Raw genomic sequence first — 16,993 nt, 5'->3', positions numbered from 1 at the left:
AATACAGATCAAAATCAGTCATGAGACATGGCGTCTGGGCTTTCCCAAAGGTGCATTCACAAGTTGTTTCACTTGTTGTGGGTCAGTTCACAGAAAAACAAAGCAGGCACGCCTTATTGCACCATCCAAATCTTCGTCAAAACTTGCCATTTTCAGAGCGTAGGTTGTTAGCTTGGACGCTGTTGTTGTTTCCCGTAGAGAAGGGGATTTGGAAACGACATCATGCAGATTGTGGAAGGGTGGGGAGAAAGCTGGCCTAAATCAGTCGGCCAATGGCAGGTTTACAGCCAAAGTCTGCAACCGATGAGTCAGACTACAAAGCCTCTACCGTGGACACAGAAGGAGGCAGATAGAAAGTTGTACTGTAGATGAGAGAATTAGCTTCTCTGACCTGTAAAAAGAGGTACTCAAAGGTAGAGGGGTCGTCCTGCAGCAGGTCCACGGGGTCTCTCGGGATGAAACACACCCTGAACAGACATCTGTAGTCATGGGAGTCTTTTTTCTGCACCACCTGGTGACGACAAAAAAAAATAGAGGTATAAATATGTGCACAAGCTCTAAATGTAAAAGACACTGCATCCACTCTTAGCTGGGTAGTACCCTCCTGTCAGTAGGTCTACTGTTATGCTTAAACATTGCATTAAGGTAAACTACACCTTATATGAACTACAGTATGTTTGTGTGTGGATTTGTGCAGCCACTGTTTCCTTCACCTTCTGTATGAGCTCGTCTTCATGCAGCAGCAGCAGCTTAGTGATGCTGTACTGTTGCTCTAGCACCAGGGCAAAGTACTCGATGGCCCGGATGGACAGTTTATCCTTTAGAGTCAGCACAATGTCCTGGAATGGTGAAAAACCAACAGTTCAGGCCCCCTTAGACAAACATGTTTCATCCCTGTCTGCTGATGGCAGATGGTCAAATCTGCCCCCCCCTCTCAGTTTCCCTTTGGCTGGGAATACCAACTGTAACAATAATAATGTGCTCATGAAGACGACAACAGACAAGGACCAACTGGGGGTGTGTTACTGACCCAGTTATCTACCTATAATGAGTGTAAACAGTACACATCTCAGACTGCAAGAGCCTGGACTTACATATCTAGAGTTACTCAAGAAATCCAGCCCTGCTGTCCTTACAAGCTCTGAGTCACGGCACACTCTTCTCCTCACTTATAAATGTTTCATAACTACCTCCTCCAGAAGCAATATAATTAATACTTTTTCTTATTATTCCACCATTAAGAGCAGCCACAAAAGCTACAGCCTGCCCACATTCTAATACCCTTGAGGCGATCACAGCATAACTTGTGGTGTGCTTAATTACAAAATACACCCTCTCGTTTCTAGGAAGCCTTTTACAACTAGATCCACTGTTTGGTCCCATAATGCTTGTTAGAAACTGAGGAGGCCAATTATTGGATCTTCTGAGGACAATGATGTAGGCAGCACATCACACAATTTATGTCTTATTAGCTGTGCTGTATGGGTTTTGTGACATTAATGAACATATAGAAAGTTTCTTCTCATTGCCTGCTGCAAAGTGCACTAGTATCAGCCATGGATTACATGGCAGCTCCCCAAAAATGAAGCCAAAACATTTCAATTGCCCCCTGGTGGCTAGCTACATTGCGGGTCATAAACTGCGCCCCCTCCAGGTTAGCGGATGGGACCTGGGCTCATGCGGACGTCTAATAAATTTTTCCCAAAGATGGTTTCTGTCATTTTTGGCAGTTCTCATCATGTTGTTGTTCATTCAAATGTTTCTATTCTGATACATTTAGTTTTAATAGGTTATTTGATGCTATACAAAGGGGGTTTGATGTCATGATTGACAGCTGTGTGAGACAATCAGTGTGCTTGTGATCAGTGGTGCTGCTTGGGATTGGTTGGGAGCTCAGTACTGTGGAAATCGTTACTGCACAGACTCTGGCTCCAAATGACATCACCAGCACAAGATGGCAGCAGCCATGTCCAGGATATTTTGGCTTCATTTTGTCACAGTGAGAGGAGGTGGAGATGTGTGGTCCATCTTTATACACAGTATTGACAAACATGTCAGCCACCTAAGAATGATGCTTCCACCTCTTGGGTCGACCAGCAGTGAGATGCATCATCCAATTACCCATCTGCTGTTTAACATTCATCAAAAGTGACCAAGTAGTGTGGCAGTTATGGCCCTTTAAAGATTCAGATTTTGACCTTCTATTTTCAGTATACACCCAGCGCAAACGTCCTTATAATAAGTTCATTCATTCATCTTCTAACCGCTTCATCCTCTTGAGGGTCGCGGGGGGGCTGGAGCCTATCCCAGCTGACATTGGGCGAGAGGCAGGGTACACCCTGGACAGGTTGCCAGACTATCGCAGGGCTGACACATAGAGACAAACAACCATTCACGCTCACATTCACACCTACGGACAATTTAGAGTTATCAATTAACCTAGTCCCCAATCTGCATGTCTTTGCGCTGTAGGAGGAAGCCGGAGTGCCCGGAGAACATGCAAACTCCGCACAGAAGGGCTCCCACACCCGGGATCGAACTGGCAACCCTCTTGCTGTGAGGCGAGAGTGCTAACCACCACACCACCGTGCTGCCCCTTATAATAAGTTATAAATGTTAATTAAAATACCTCTCTCTTCTTGGGTTTAACATCTAACACATGTTTAATACACACCTTGACGGTGGTGCTGTTATCAAACTTGAAGGCCTTGGTTTGCCCATTCTCTAAATAGACTTTCAGGACGTTGGGCAGGAAGAGAAGAGAGTTTCCCTGATGGAGAGGAGTGAGATGTTATTGTGATGAGTCAATATCAAACGAGGGAAGATAAAACAGGAAAAGGGGGCATGAAATCTTAGAAAATAAGTCCAGAGAAAAATGATGATGTGACGGGAGTAAAGTCTTCCCACCTGAGTGTGCCCGTTGACTACCACCTCCTCTGCAAAGCGCACTTTAACTGGATTACTCCTCAGACGAGCTCTCTTCTCTGCTGACATGATGGATGACTTGGGATTCTGCAGCACAAAGACACGCGCCAGCGCCATTATGCAAGGGCCCATGAACTAAGGAAGCACACGCTTGTTGAGCTCAAACTAGTGCAATGACAATTAATTCTGAGACCAGCCGTAATAAAGCAGTCGACACGCACAGTTTTACATTTGCACATCGCGATCTAAAAGAAATGTGGAGGCCATTAACCCTGTCAGGAGACAAGGGTTTACAGTCACATGCTTGGAAACACACACAGCTTATGTTTTAATGACGGATGGTGCGATGACTCTTAGTGAATGTGTCGACTGGAGGTCATCAATGTCATCTTTGTACTCACTGTCATGTGCCGCAGGATAGTCACATTGATACAATCCTCCAAGTCCCTGGGCGGAGAAACAAACACACACACACAAACACACACAAAAACACACACGCATACACATGCACACGAGAGAGATCATTATCTTCTGTCCAGCTGTCAAGCAAGCACTTTCTCCTCTGACCTTTGCCCTTTACTTGTTAAGCCCTTCTCACACACACACACACACACACACACACACACACATGAATCATACATACATACACACTCCCAGAAATGCACTCCAGCAAACAAGTATGACAATGCATTTAGTCACTGGATGGACCAGACACACTGGTAGTGTGACACTGGTTCCAGTAACTGAACTGACTTCTCATCAGCCACAAAGATAGATAGATAGATAGATAGATAGATAGATAGATACCTCTGCAGCTACTCTCACCTTAAGATGTTTTCCACCTTCTCTGCGCTCAAATCCTCCAGCGCTGTATCATTAATTTGCAGCACCTGGTCCCCTGGGTACAGTATCCCATCTGCAGGACTCCCTACACACACACACACACACACACACACACACACACACACACACACACAATGAAAAGAGTGAGCGCTTGCATAAATCAGCTGCACACGTGGGCTTGCACTTTCAGTTCAGATAAAGGGAGATATACACACCCATGTAGGCACATACACACACACACACACACACACACACACACCTACACACACACACACACACACACAAAATGACACATATGGTTATTCAACATGGCTGACTCAACAGTGTTCAGCTGAGCTCGCCAGGATGTGAGGGGTTACAGTTATTCTGGGTCTCATCCAGCTCTGCTCTGCTCTGCTTTCTCTAGTTATTTATACTCATTTGTCTTCAGGCAAGAGAGCACGACTGAGGCACAGCAGTTTCAGCTTACTCTAACACACACACACACACACACACACGCATACATAAACAAACTAAGTGTATGTATGCGTAAATACATACGCCCAACCACACATACTTTCACACACCCCGACGGACTGACTGGCAAAGCCCCGTCTGTCCCTGATTTTTGACCCACTGACGGTGGCTTTGTAAGCTCACGTACACACACACGGGCTACACTTGCACACATACCCTCTCTTTTGCCAGACAAGCCAACCCCGCCACCCCCACCCCCACCTCGTCAAGCTTTCATGTCAGCTCTGCCAATATCCTGATCTGTGCGGTTTTTCAAGTCCCCTCCCTTCCTCCTCTTTCGTTTTCAGTCCTTCTTCCTCATCCACCACTTCCCTCTTACATTCACCTCCTCGACACCATGACCTCGCAGACTTCTCCCACACCCAAAGGCGTCACCCACGCCCCCCGCCTCCCACCCCCCGCACTCTGCATGCTTTTCACGCTCATTATTTTGCCATATTTGCACTTTGGTTGTTGTCTGTTGGGCTTCCTGCTGGCATCTCTTTCTATTAAATCTTGTCTCCTGTTATCACTTGTCTCTCTTTTTGGCAGCGGACGGCAATTACAGAGCTGGTGGCAAGGTGGGACACTTTATCAGCTTATTTTACAGGATAGACATTAAGGTAATGGATCAATCTCTCCTCACTCTGTCTCTGTCGATCCCCTATTAAAGTTGCCTAAATGAAAAGTGATTGAATTTAGAAAGGATGAGCAGGTGGCTCTGTTGTGTTGTTTCTGGCTTATCAGGCACTGTGCCCGACAGTTTGAATTCCAGGGGAGAGTCTGTGTGTGTGTTTGTGTGTGGGTGTGTGTGGGTGTGGGTGTGGGTGTGCATGCATGCGTGCGTGTGTGCGTGTGTGAGTCAGAGAGAGAGAGTAAGGGTAAGAGTAAATCTGTTTTGCTGCGGGTGGTGCACTGTTGTATAAAGCAGTTGGCCATTTGCAGAAGGAGCAGAAAAACAAAATGCAGTTATCCACCTAGACAAGCACACACACACACACACACACACACACACACACCCCATCACCACACACCCCATGTACCTGGGGCAACGTCCCTGACCAGCAGGGGTGCATTTGTGGTGAGGATGAAGCCATGTCCAGTGCTGCTGTCCAGAACCGGGTCCCTGGTGATCTGCAGCGTCAGCTTGGCCTGGAAGTTCTGATTGGACAGACTGTTGGAGCGCTGCGACCTCCCATCACCTAGCAACCGCTCTCTGTGGAGGTCAAACAGGGTAACAGGTTACCTGTCTGGAGACAACTTCCATCATTTTGTACAGAAAATCTAATTCTTAAATCTTCAACAAATAATCGCCCTCTTTATTTGACAAAAGCTAACGAACATTAGTTAACGTTGTGTTGCTGTGAAACTTCACCTTAGTACTAAAATTTTTTACAAAACTCTATTAGATAATTTCACATAGCAAGAACAATATTCTCTGGTAGTTTTTACTTTGGGGCTGCAAATAACAAAATAATAGCATTGAAAGGGTTAGGGTGAGGGTAAGGCCATTTATTTTCTGGATTAATCAGCGTATATTATTTTTTTCATGTTGTCTATAAAATCAGAAAATTGTGAAAAACAGGCCCATAACAATAAGCCCAAAGTGACTAATTCAAATGGCCTTGCTTGTTCAGTACAAAACTCAGAGAGGTTCTGCTTAAAATGATACAACACAGAAAGACAGGAGGAAATACTTAAATTTCAGTGCGGTATCTATTAATGGTGCCATTTTTGCTTTAAAAGTGACTCAAATAATTAATCAGTTACCAAAATAGATGCCAATTAATTTCCCATCTGTTGACTAATTGACTAATCTTATCTGTTCTAAGACACTTATAACCATTAAACAATAAGATTAGAGGGCCACAAGGATGATGTTTTTCTGTAGGCCGACATGGGAGTTAGCATCACATTGGTTCACTCATCAAAAAGCCTGTGGGAGTTCTCCATTGGATTTTTGATTATTGCTAAAAAATAAACAAACGTTTATGATACTTAGACATTTTGTTCAGCAAGATGGTCTTCACAAACGAACACCACTTTCATGATTATTGACGCTTAAATGCATCACCAGAAGTAAAAAGCTAACACTGGGCTACAAACAAACTACACTGTGGTCACATGACCTAACATCATCACCATAACAAGACTGTAGAGCTGTAATTGGCGTAATGACATTCTATAGTTTCATTTAGCCACTTATTAGCAACCACCTTTTTTAAAATACATAAAAGCTTCAAAGTTCACAATTGGGGTATTTACTGACGCATTTTATGTCGTAGAACCAAACGTACAAGCTTCTTCAGCTTGTGTTAACCACTTACTTCAGGCATCTAACCAAAAACCCATTCAAGGCATCTGTTGACTTTAAGATGAAGACGCCGTGAGTGGTGACGTGCTAACTCATTCCTGGGGCACTCTGTTAGCCTACAGCTATGCTAGCTGCTCTGTGATGCTGTAGCCTACGAGAACAAAGGTGGTTTGAGCTAAATGCTGAAGTCAGCATCCTGCTCACAATGACAGTGTGTTTACATGCTGATGATTGAGGTTTAATATTAACCAAATATTTATGCTAACATATGCTAATTAGCAGAGATGGGTGGACTTGAGTCATATGACTTGACTTACGACGGACTCAAGTTGCAAAAGTGCATAACACTTGCCTGACTAATACTGATAAAAGACTCAGACTTGATGTTCTGAGAAAGATGACATGAAAGGACTTTTCTCGTTTTATGTTTGCATTTTTCCAGTTATGAAAAGTTAAGTTGTGTTTTTTAAATAACTGGGTGATTTCTAGTGCAATGTGTGCAAACCTGGCAACCTTATATGATGTGACAGAGCACAAGAGGCCAATGCACGAGGCAGCAATCACGGAAGGGGCTAGTCGAAAAAAATTAAAATGGGTGCAAGGTCTGCAGCTCAGTATTACCTTGAGAGCTTATGCTTGACCAGATCATCAGATTATCGTATGACTTCACTCGCGACTTGCTTGACCTGAGCAATGACCTAACTTCTCTTGCTTGACTTTTAGTAGGGACTCGACTTGAGTTGCTTGAGTCTCACCACACTGACTTGCTTGAGATTTGAAGGTTAAGGGTACAGTCACACTTGAGTGAAATTAACACTGGCGGATATTTGCCTCCTGTTCACTTCCATTCAGTGCAAGCCGGGGAGCAAATTAAACATTTGCTTTCAGTTGCAAATCAAATTCACATCTTCCCATTGCGAAGTTCGGCTTTGGTGGACTTTGACTGGCAAAGTTGTAGCTTCAATCAATAACAAAAAAGTATGTGTAGAGGAGACAGTGATTGCTGCTGTGTTTAACAAGCTGATATTGTATGATATTAGCCGTGAAAAATAAAAACTGCCCCACATGAGAGATGCTGTCTGGCTGGCAGTGAGTCAGGAGACAGACATAGGATGTAAGAAAATGGAAAATGTGCCAGTAAAATCATGTTATGCAGTATTTATTAGGCACTGCCCACATTCAGCACGAATATCATCTCGGCAGGCAACAGGCACTCACTCATGTGTGACTGTCCCCTCAGACTTGACACTTGCTCGTGACTTATTTGTGACTTACTCCCATCTCTGGTAATTAAAACATGGTACAGGTAAGGTTGATCAAAGTCTAGTACACATTTTAATGTTGACCTAATTGTGGCGTTTCAAAAAAAGATCAACAAAGTTATTGCAATACGTCATCGGGGCATTCAATTTCTAGCCGAGTAGCCGGGAACCAAGAAACAGAGAACAGAGGTCACATTCATACAAACTACTGCCACATATCATCAGCTGAAACACGTCATGGGAATACACAGTATCTGTTGTGCTTAAATCAGTGGCATCCTCTCCCTGAGGCCTGCTGTCCTGGTCAGCTGGTTGTGACATGGTGAGACTTTTTCCCAAGAATGACAAACAGGGAGTTTACTGGGCTTCCTCTGCACCGCCTCCTCTGAGAAACCACTCAGCGGACAATAAGGGAATGACGGGCTCTTGAGAGCATATTTGTGGTCAACCGTGGGGTGTGCTTATGTGCGAGATAGGGACAGTCAGGTTTTGAATCAGCTATGTGTTATGCATCTGAATGTGTAGGTGTGGGGAGGGGATCTGGTGTGTGTATCCGGAACAGGTTCAGAAATCAGCTTTATACTTCTTTTGGTACATTTGTTTCTCTGTTTAGAGAGATATTTCTTTTATACCACATTTCTCAGTTAAAATGGCATTTGTACAGCTATATCTTAGATGATATATGGTACACCCCCCACACTCCTTCTCTATTATAGAGTCTGGCAGCAGGCCTAGAAGTGGATGATGCTGTTTTCTCCACTGTCTTCCCCAAACTGGATTGTTTAGGGGTTTTTTTTTACTATATGAGTTATTTTAGTTGTTGTTGCCGCAGTGGTTTGTGTGGGGTCGGCATTTTCTGCTACTATTGGCTGTGTGGTGCCAACATTTCTACTGCATTCTCAGTTGTTTCCCATCAAAATCTTCTCCATTTACAAACACGGATGCCAAAAAATTGGAGCAACATCACAGGAAGTGTTTCTCATTCCAACTTCCTACTTCTACAATCTTTTTCTGAACTTTCAAAGAGGATCTTTGCCCAGAGCTCTGGCCCTTGTTCATTCTGTACCTGCTAAGCGACTCTCGGGTACGTCGTATTATTGTTCCCACCACTTGCTGCACCCGACTGGCCCTCCGAGCTGGAGACCTGCTCCTACATCGCTCCTTCTCCTCCATTTATCTAAAGAGACAAAGAAAGAGACGGATGTGAGCTGCAGACATAATCCCAACAAGCAGAACACAGAGAAAAGGAGGACGTGGGAAAAAGATGAAAGGATTTCAAGGGAGAGAATAAGTTAGAAACAGTTTAGGGTTTAGCTCTGTCTTGTCGAGCTGTGCTTCGGCTAAATTTGCATCTGCTCTGTTTTTATATTCAGAGCATGTAGGCTGCCTTGAATACGATGAATAATCAGATATGTGAATAGAGAGCAGGAAAGGCTGAGAGACAAAAAGAGAGGGGTGGAGTGTACTCAGCATGAACAACAACACATGTCACACACATTCGCTTAAATGGCCTGATTCTCAACAACAACTGCACCATCACACAATAACAAAATTCACAAGGAGTTCCACGTAAATATGCCACGATCTGCATGTTCACTACAAATCTGCAGCTGTGCACTTTCTGCTTCGCCTGCCCTTTAAACAGGGGGACGTAATGAGGAATGGAGGGCTCAGTGAAACCCCAGGGAGGCAAAGCTGGTCAGCATTGAATCCTTACCAAATCTTAAGACTTGCAACTCCCCTCAGCTGTGTTTTGTTTCTGTCAGCTAATCAATACACTTGCATTGAGCTTGTAGAGCCTCTGATAATTCCTTGACAGGGTTTATTATCTATTCCTGAAAATATACTTTATTAGAGGTGCTGCGTTATTCATGTTCGTGTTTCTTTTGTTACATGTAACAGCAACAAAGATTTTAGGGGGCAGGGGTGCATTGTGGAATAAAATTTCAATGACATTTTGATCACTTGAAGTAGCTGCTTCATTTGTTTGCAGCATTACGGTGATAAGATATTGTTTTGATAAGATATTGTTTTGCTGCTGTCCTGTGATGTATTTCATCTGCTGCTCATGGCTGTGAATTGAACTATGTGGCAGAGAAAAGGGAGGGAAACTTTGGCAGGGACGCGAAAGAGTAGCAACCCAGACCTGATCAATACAGTTAACAATGATGAATGCGCTCCTGAAATCTAATGATCCGTATCTTGGCCTCAACAGCCAGCTGCAGAGAGCTTAATTTGATCAGCTCTCTAAAATATGGGCAAAACTTCTGCAAGCCAAGGCTTTTGTGGAGATCTTAAAAGAAACACCACAGGTTTCTGGCCATCTGCCACACGTATATGAGGCATTTTGAAAGAAGAGTAAAGTCACAGCAGCACACTCACCTTACTCTAGGCCACTTTAAGTTCTGACTTATGGGAAAACAATACGCACTGCATTGCAATCAATAGATGATGACAAGCCGCACTGCTGTGAGTGATGTTGTATTCATGAGTTAGAAATACAGAAATAATTTGTCTTCTCTTTGAAGCAGGTCTAAGTCTGGGTTGTCTGTTCGCAGTTCTCAACATGGAGGTGGCTGAGCCAGCTAGAAGGTGACAGTGCTAACAGTGCTAACGCTGTTATCCAGGGGAAAACCAGAGGATGGGTGCTACACTTCTAACAGTTTCCCAATATCAATAGTAACTACCATATGAGCACAGTGCAAAGTGGCAGCAATTAGCCAGTCCCTTCAGGATTTTGCAGGCTGTTTTTGTGATTGTTGGGTCCTGAAATGCCTGATTTCACAACAGCATCCATCCATCCATTTTCACCCGCTTATCTGAAGCCATGTCACCCTTGGCAGCAAGCCGAGCAAAGCATTCAAGACGTCCCTCTCTCCAGCAACAGTTTCAAGCTCCTCCTGGGGGACTCTGAGGTGTTCCCAGGCCAGACGAGATATGTAATCCCTCTAGCATGTTCTGGGTCTGCCCTGGGGCCTCCTACCAGTGGGACGTGCCCGAACACCACCAATGGGAGGCGTGCAGAAAGCATCCTGATCAGATGCCCGAACCACCTCAACAGACCCCTGTTGACTCCCTTTCAAAGGAGCAGTGGCTCTGCTCCGAGCTCCCTCTGGATGTCCGAGCTCCTACCCTATCTATAAGGCTGAGCCCAGCCATCCTTATGAGGAAACTCATTTCGGCCAATTGTATCTGCGTCTTTTATTTTTAAGTGGGTTTTTTAGCAATGGAATTGTGGGGGCAAGCGAAACTTGCAAAAATAGTTGCGATGCTGTCTCAGATTTGGAGTCTATTATTATGAGCATTTAGTGTTCCCTACAGAACTATAACCCATTTGTGGTAGTGGTGGTGGTGGTGGTGGTGGGGAGCAGCACATGAACGTCCCGCTGAGCCCATTGAAACTTTTAAACTTCACATAGCCAAATCTGATTCTATATTGACATAATTCTGAGTCAGGTACAACCCTTGTACAGAGCTCCTTTAAACAAACAGCAGCTAAAACAAATTCCAGCTCGCATCTGTCGAAGTGTTCTCTGGTTGTAGTTCAGTGATGACTAGCCTCAATCAGCCTCAGTAGTAGCAGAGCATGCAGTGGAGGTCTGTCCTTTAAGAGGATTAGAGGACCTCATTCTGCATGGGCCCGCACTGGTCAGGGTGTCACTTTAGCACCTCCCGCTGATCTGGATTGAAGCAGATTGTCGTGGATGAGGAGGGATGAGTGAGGCTAGGTAGCTGACAGCTGCAGAGTGTCATTATTGACACACCCACAACGTTCGATCATTGACAGAAGCGTTATATAGATCATATATGCTTTCCTCACATTGTGTTGAATGAGCAGCATGATTGCATGGATGTGCATGTGTGTGCTGCAGTGCTGCAGTCAGTGGTGAGTCAGGTGACAGTTTTTGCTGTCATTCTCCTTCTTTCTCTCTTCTGTATTTTATTTTCTTCTCACTCTCTCTCTCTCTCACCCTCACTGTCCTTGCCGAGTCAGGTAGTCGTCTCCAATGACAGTATCTCTGGGCAGCAGCAGCAGCAACCAGACATTTTTACATACATACACATCCTGAGCACTGGATCCAGAGGTTTACTGTCTTCACTCTTTACAACAACAGCCCACCTTTTAACTTTACTAAAGCAGATTGTGTGTAATAGTGTACATGGTTCAACTCTCCACCTAAAGATAAGGTATTACACATTAAATAAATGTGGTAAGTCTCTGAAAAAGGCAGAGAAAGATATGACATTCTGTTCTCAAGATACCAGCACTTTCAGGAGCTCCAATCTCCTCCACATATTTTAAGAAAGCAGCACAATGTGCCACATTTAAACTAAAGACTGTGAGAGCGTGACTCACCGTGATGTGGCTTGTCTCTTCAGGACTCCAGAACACAAATACCCTCTCGCCCTCTGAGACATCAGCTCCGCACCCCCTCCAGGATTGGCTGAAAAGAGGTGGAGGGGGGTCCTTGTGATCATCAGGGCCAATCCCGATCTGGTGCGGCCACCTGTGCAGAGCAGAGCAATGCTATCAGGGAGACCTGGCTGTTAAAACCCATAAACAAGATGCATACCCACACGGTGAGTTTAAAATTAGAACGAAGCATGAAGCGAGCAGTTATCAAGTCAGATCAGCTGTATCTGCCTTGGATTTTTAACCTATTTGTAAGCAACAGAACTATATTCCAGTTGTTGATGTTTTCAGACTGAACACAAAAGTATGTCAAGCAAAGCAGATGTGAGTCCAGACCAGCTATGTGGTTGTGGTTTTCCAAGAGGCCCCTCCTCCGGTCCCCAAGGCTCTTTCTCTCTCCTGCTCTGTCTCTCTCTCTCTCTACTCCTCCACAGCCTCAAAAGCACATGGCGATGTGGAGACGAGGCACTCCATCTCCGTCTGGTTGTCTAAATTAAAATTTCATACCGCCTAGTTCAGTTAACAGTTCTTACTGGGCGCACACTAAAAGCAAAGAGGACAGCCCGTGAATCCTGATGTGGTGGAGAGAGAAACGCTGCCAGGCAGACAGAGATCTCAGCCAATAATAAAATAGGACAAGTCTTTCATATGAACATCGGGGCAGATATGGGTGAAACCTTACCCGGCCTCTGGTTTTGGGGAGAAAAACACACTTGGGGAATGCTTTGTTGTGAAAAGCCCGGCTGTTGAATTAGGAGAGACACTGAATAAACATTCTTGATGTCGTCTAAGGAAACCACCTCATTTTGCACTTGAATGTTGATCTGTGAAGTAAACGTTCACTCCCCAGGGCTTTCATCTACAAGAGGGAGCAGAAATCAAGGAATTGATAGTCCCATCTGCGCAGCTCTTCCATCAGGCCCTGTGTCCCGCACACAGAGCTCTTTCACAAGGCCCATGTGTCCCAGTGAAAAGCCAGCAGAAGACCCAGACCCACACAGACTGCAGGGCACATGAATAATGCATGGTGCTAATGCAGCTAGCCTCCGACCGCCTCCTTCTGCCACTTTGCCAACACAGGCAACAAGAAGAGCGGAGCACAGAAGACGGGGAGAGACACACAGGAAAGACGTATGGGGGTTGCAGAGGTGAGGAGGAGGGAGGGAGGGAGGAAGAGGGGAGGGGGCTCTGAGGGGCTGAGAAAAGGGGAAGGGATACAGAAAAGAGAATTGGTCGAGGCAAAGAAAAGAGAGAAAGGACAGGATATTGCATGGGGGGAGGAAAGGGGGAGAATTTTAAAGAGGGTGAAGAGGGCAGCGGCAAAGAAACAGGAGAGTAAAGCTGCAGGAGAAGAAAAGAAAGAACAAAAGTATCTACACTGAGACGTAAAAGAGTCTGTCCAAAAGGAAAAATGGGGGAAAAAGAAGCTGATCAATGCAGCATTTCTCCACCAAATGAGAGCACACAAAGCCCGGCAGCTGACAGTGATGTATGATTAAATAAATAAATAAAACAGCAGACCTGTAGCCTTGTTACATTTCTCATGCTGTTCTATACTTTTCCACTCCCATATGGATTCTCAAATGAAGAAGTTGTTCCCTCTTTCAAAAGATGTGACAGCTTTTTCAAATCTTGAGTCCCTTTTCTACTGCTGTTATTCCGCCTTGCTGTTCTGTATAAAAGGTCGCAGAATTGGTGGACAGGTGAGGTAGTAACCTTGCCAACTTGACATTCGTGTAAAAGGAATAGCCAGCAGGACGGGACAGGTGTGAAGATGTGATGACGTGTTATGTGTGCCACCCACCGGCCACCGCCAGGAGATTTAAAAAGCAGCTAGCAGTAGTTGAGGTGACAATGAGGTCTGGGAGCTCCTTTTTTTGAGCCACTTTGTTTATTGGATTTTCAAATAGAACACCATTAACGGGATCATTGCACTCTGTACATACAAGATAAATAAAAAGCAATAAAACAAATGAAAACAGGAGTTTACAGGCCAACTAGAACAAAAATAGTCCTTAGCCAGCTTAGCAGCCAAATTCACAAAAGGCAGGCCTCTTGCATAGATATAAGAACATGCATTTATCTGGAGTCACATAGGAGAAGAAGGGAGTCCATGTTACAGAGAAATTGGTTATAGGTTCTTTGAGAGTATGTCTGATTTTTCTCCAATTTAAAGCTGCTTGAATCCAAAGAGCAGGGGAAGGGTGTGCAGAGGATTTCCATCGTAGCAAAATTAAATGTCTTGCCAGCATACAAAGGCAATTACATCTTTTCATGTTTTAGTCAATTGCAGTGTAGGTGGAGTAACCCCAAAATAGCGCAGTAAGAGTATATGGTTCAATCCCTGTGCCAAAGATTTCTGAAATTGTGTTAAAAATATCTTGCCAAAAGTTAGGCCTGGGAGCTCCTTACCCTTCAAGCACAGGATGCGATCAACCACCATATAACAGGCATGGTAAAAATTGTTGTTACTGCCATGTTATGTCATTGTTATTGTTTAGACAGCAATGCTGACGTGTCTGTTATATGTCACACTGGAGGCCGACGCTGTTGTGTTGTGTACTTCCAGAAAGATGGCATGCTGTCTAAAATCACATACTGGGGTGACATGATGCCTGCCTTGTTTGGTTCCAGCTCCTTTATACTGCCTGTTCAAGGCAGTCATTTGTGTCTTATTCCGCCTCATTGTTGTTTATAAGAGGTACAACCACAGAATCGGGGGACAGAGTTGTTTTGCCTTGAGGCTGGCAGCGGAGGTAGCAACAGCCCTGAATCGGCGTCTGTGTAAAACAGGCAGCTGGCACGACAGGACAGGACAGGTGTGAAGCTGTGATGACGTGTTATGTGTGTGATCCACTGCTGGGAGATCTAAAAAGCAGCTTGCAGCAGCTAGCAGCTAAATCAAGGAAGAAGAGTTGCAAATGTCCTCAAATTGAGGAGACAATGAGGTTCAGGATGGCCTTACCCTACGAGCAGAGAACAAGATCAACCGCCATGTAACAGGGACCGTAAATGATTAATATTTCCATGTTATGTCATTGCTATTGTTTAGAAAGCACTGCCGACGTATATGTTATATGTCATACCGTGCCATTGTGCCAGTGCTACACATCACTCCTGTCACATCTCTTGCTTCCAGAGAGCCGGCATTGTATCTTAAATCACACCTTGTTTGTTTGTGTATAAGAAAGAAAATCTGTGATAATGAAGGGTCTTCATTGCACCTCTATTGCTGGATCTCTGTGTAAAAAGGGCTCAAGACAGCAAAGCTGGTGTGTGTCTGCTCCTAATCTTGTACTGAATCAATAGTAATCGTGAATCCTGTCTTCCACTGTCCTTAAGTCCCCACGCTTCCCTTATCAGCATGCCTTATAGCTTGCTCAGCCTTTCACTCTTTCTCCCTCCTTTTACCTTTTCATCTGTACACCGAGAACATTTGTATAAAATTTGTGTAGGTAACAAAGACTGTCCATACCTCTCTGTTTCAATGTCTGTCTCATTTCTCTGAGACAGCGTCCGCCCCTCTCTGCTCATCTGCCCACACAATATCCCTCTGTCTCGGACAAAACAGTCAGTTATTCAGTCCTGTGGCCTGGTATGAGCAGCACACATGCAGTTCATAAAAGCACTTCACTCTCTCCTCGGGGAGTTGAGAGGTGGCACTGAGCTGGCAGCTTCTGTGCAGCCAGCTGGACAGAAAACAGCCCAATTAGCACTGCTGGGCCACAACAGGCCACTGCAGGTCAGAGCAACCTGGACAGGGCCTGGGGAAGCTGCACTGGGACAAGTGTGGGAGAAAAAATGCCTGCAGATACAGCTGCTGTTGTGCTAAATAACATTATCTGAGTTAATGGATGTGACAGTCTGACTGACAGGATGAATTTCTCAGTGACAAACTTAAATTATTGTCAATCAGCTCTCGGCACTAATAAATGAAGACTGTGCTCAGCACTGGGGCACTCTGTTAATGCAGTTACAAACACTCAGGCTCACACCACATGCATGCACACACACACACAACTCACAGGGCTTAATATGATAAGCAAGTGGAGCGTTACACAATCAGTAACCAGACTCCAGCAGAAGCCTTGATGACTGATTGAACAACAGCTTTTATTTAGAAAGGACCAGTTGGCTGTTATTGACATCTTGTTCTCAATCTGTCCCCCCACCCCTACACACAATCTGTCCCCCCACCCCTACACACAATCTGTCCCCCCCTACACACACATACACACATACACACACACACACACTCCAGCCGAATAAGACACACCAGATACAGCTGCACCACATGAGGCGCAGGGTAAGCAGCAGCAGGGGTTGGTTCAGCAACTCGACAATTCATTTCGGCTAACAGTGGCTGCCAACAAAGTTGGACACAGAGCTCAGCGAACATTCAGTCCAACAGCAGCAACACACTTGGCTCAAAATATTGTGTGTGTGAATATCTGGGTAACTTGAGGTAAGAGTCATTGCAATTTATGTGAGGCAGCTGGATTGCTTCAGATTTCATAAATTGCAAAGTTGTAAACGTGAAGAACAACAAGTAGAGCTGACAATAATACAGCAAAGATTCAAGGCTCTTGCGAGACTGCGGATAAATTAAATACAGATGATATTTTGTGCTTTTAGAGAGTCTTGTCACAAGATAAAATTACATGAAGGTTAATAGACACTGTATTAAACAGGCTTCAGAAGAAAAATATCTATATGATGATCCCCATCTGAAATCAGAAA

At 44.6% G+C, this 16,993-nt stretch overlaps 1 protein-coding gene across 2 annotated transcripts in view; it reads right to left on the bottom strand.

Moving 5' to 3' along the window:
• frmpd1b (FERM and PDZ domain containing 1b) overlaps nucleotides 1–16,993 on the bottom strand; it is a 37,581-nt gene that overhangs the window by 14,687 nt on the left and 5,901 nt on the right. For both annotated transcript variants that reach the window (XM_033633016.2, XM_033633018.2), the window contains exons 2-10: nucleotides 12,197–12,347; nucleotides 8,906–9,016; nucleotides 5,307–5,479; nucleotides 3,751–3,853; nucleotides 3,327–3,372; nucleotides 2,908–3,012; nucleotides 2,675–2,770; nucleotides 714–839; nucleotides 392–511 (exon numbers count right to left, since the gene is read on the bottom strand). In XM_033633016.2, the coding sequence (XP_033488907.1) occupies nucleotides 392–511; nucleotides 714–839; nucleotides 2,675–2,770; nucleotides 2,908–3,012; nucleotides 3,327–3,372; nucleotides 3,751–3,853; nucleotides 5,307–5,479; nucleotides 8,906–9,012 (876 nt within the window). In that variant the 5' untranslated portion in view covers nucleotides 9,013–9,016; nucleotides 12,197–12,347. The remainder of the gene's footprint in view (nucleotides 1–391; nucleotides 512–713; nucleotides 840–2,674; nucleotides 2,771–2,907; nucleotides 3,013–3,326; nucleotides 3,373–3,750; nucleotides 3,854–5,306; nucleotides 5,480–8,905; nucleotides 9,017–12,196; nucleotides 12,348–16,993) is intronic.

Source organism: Epinephelus lanceolatus, chromosome 7, assembly GCF_041903045.1.
Source record: "Epinephelus lanceolatus isolate andai-2023 chromosome 7, ASM4190304v1, whole genome shotgun sequence".
Lineage (NCBI taxonomy): Eukaryota > Metazoa > Chordata > Actinopteri > Perciformes > Serranidae > Epinephelus > Epinephelus lanceolatus.
This window is presented reverse-complemented; position numbering and strand designations above follow the sequence as displayed.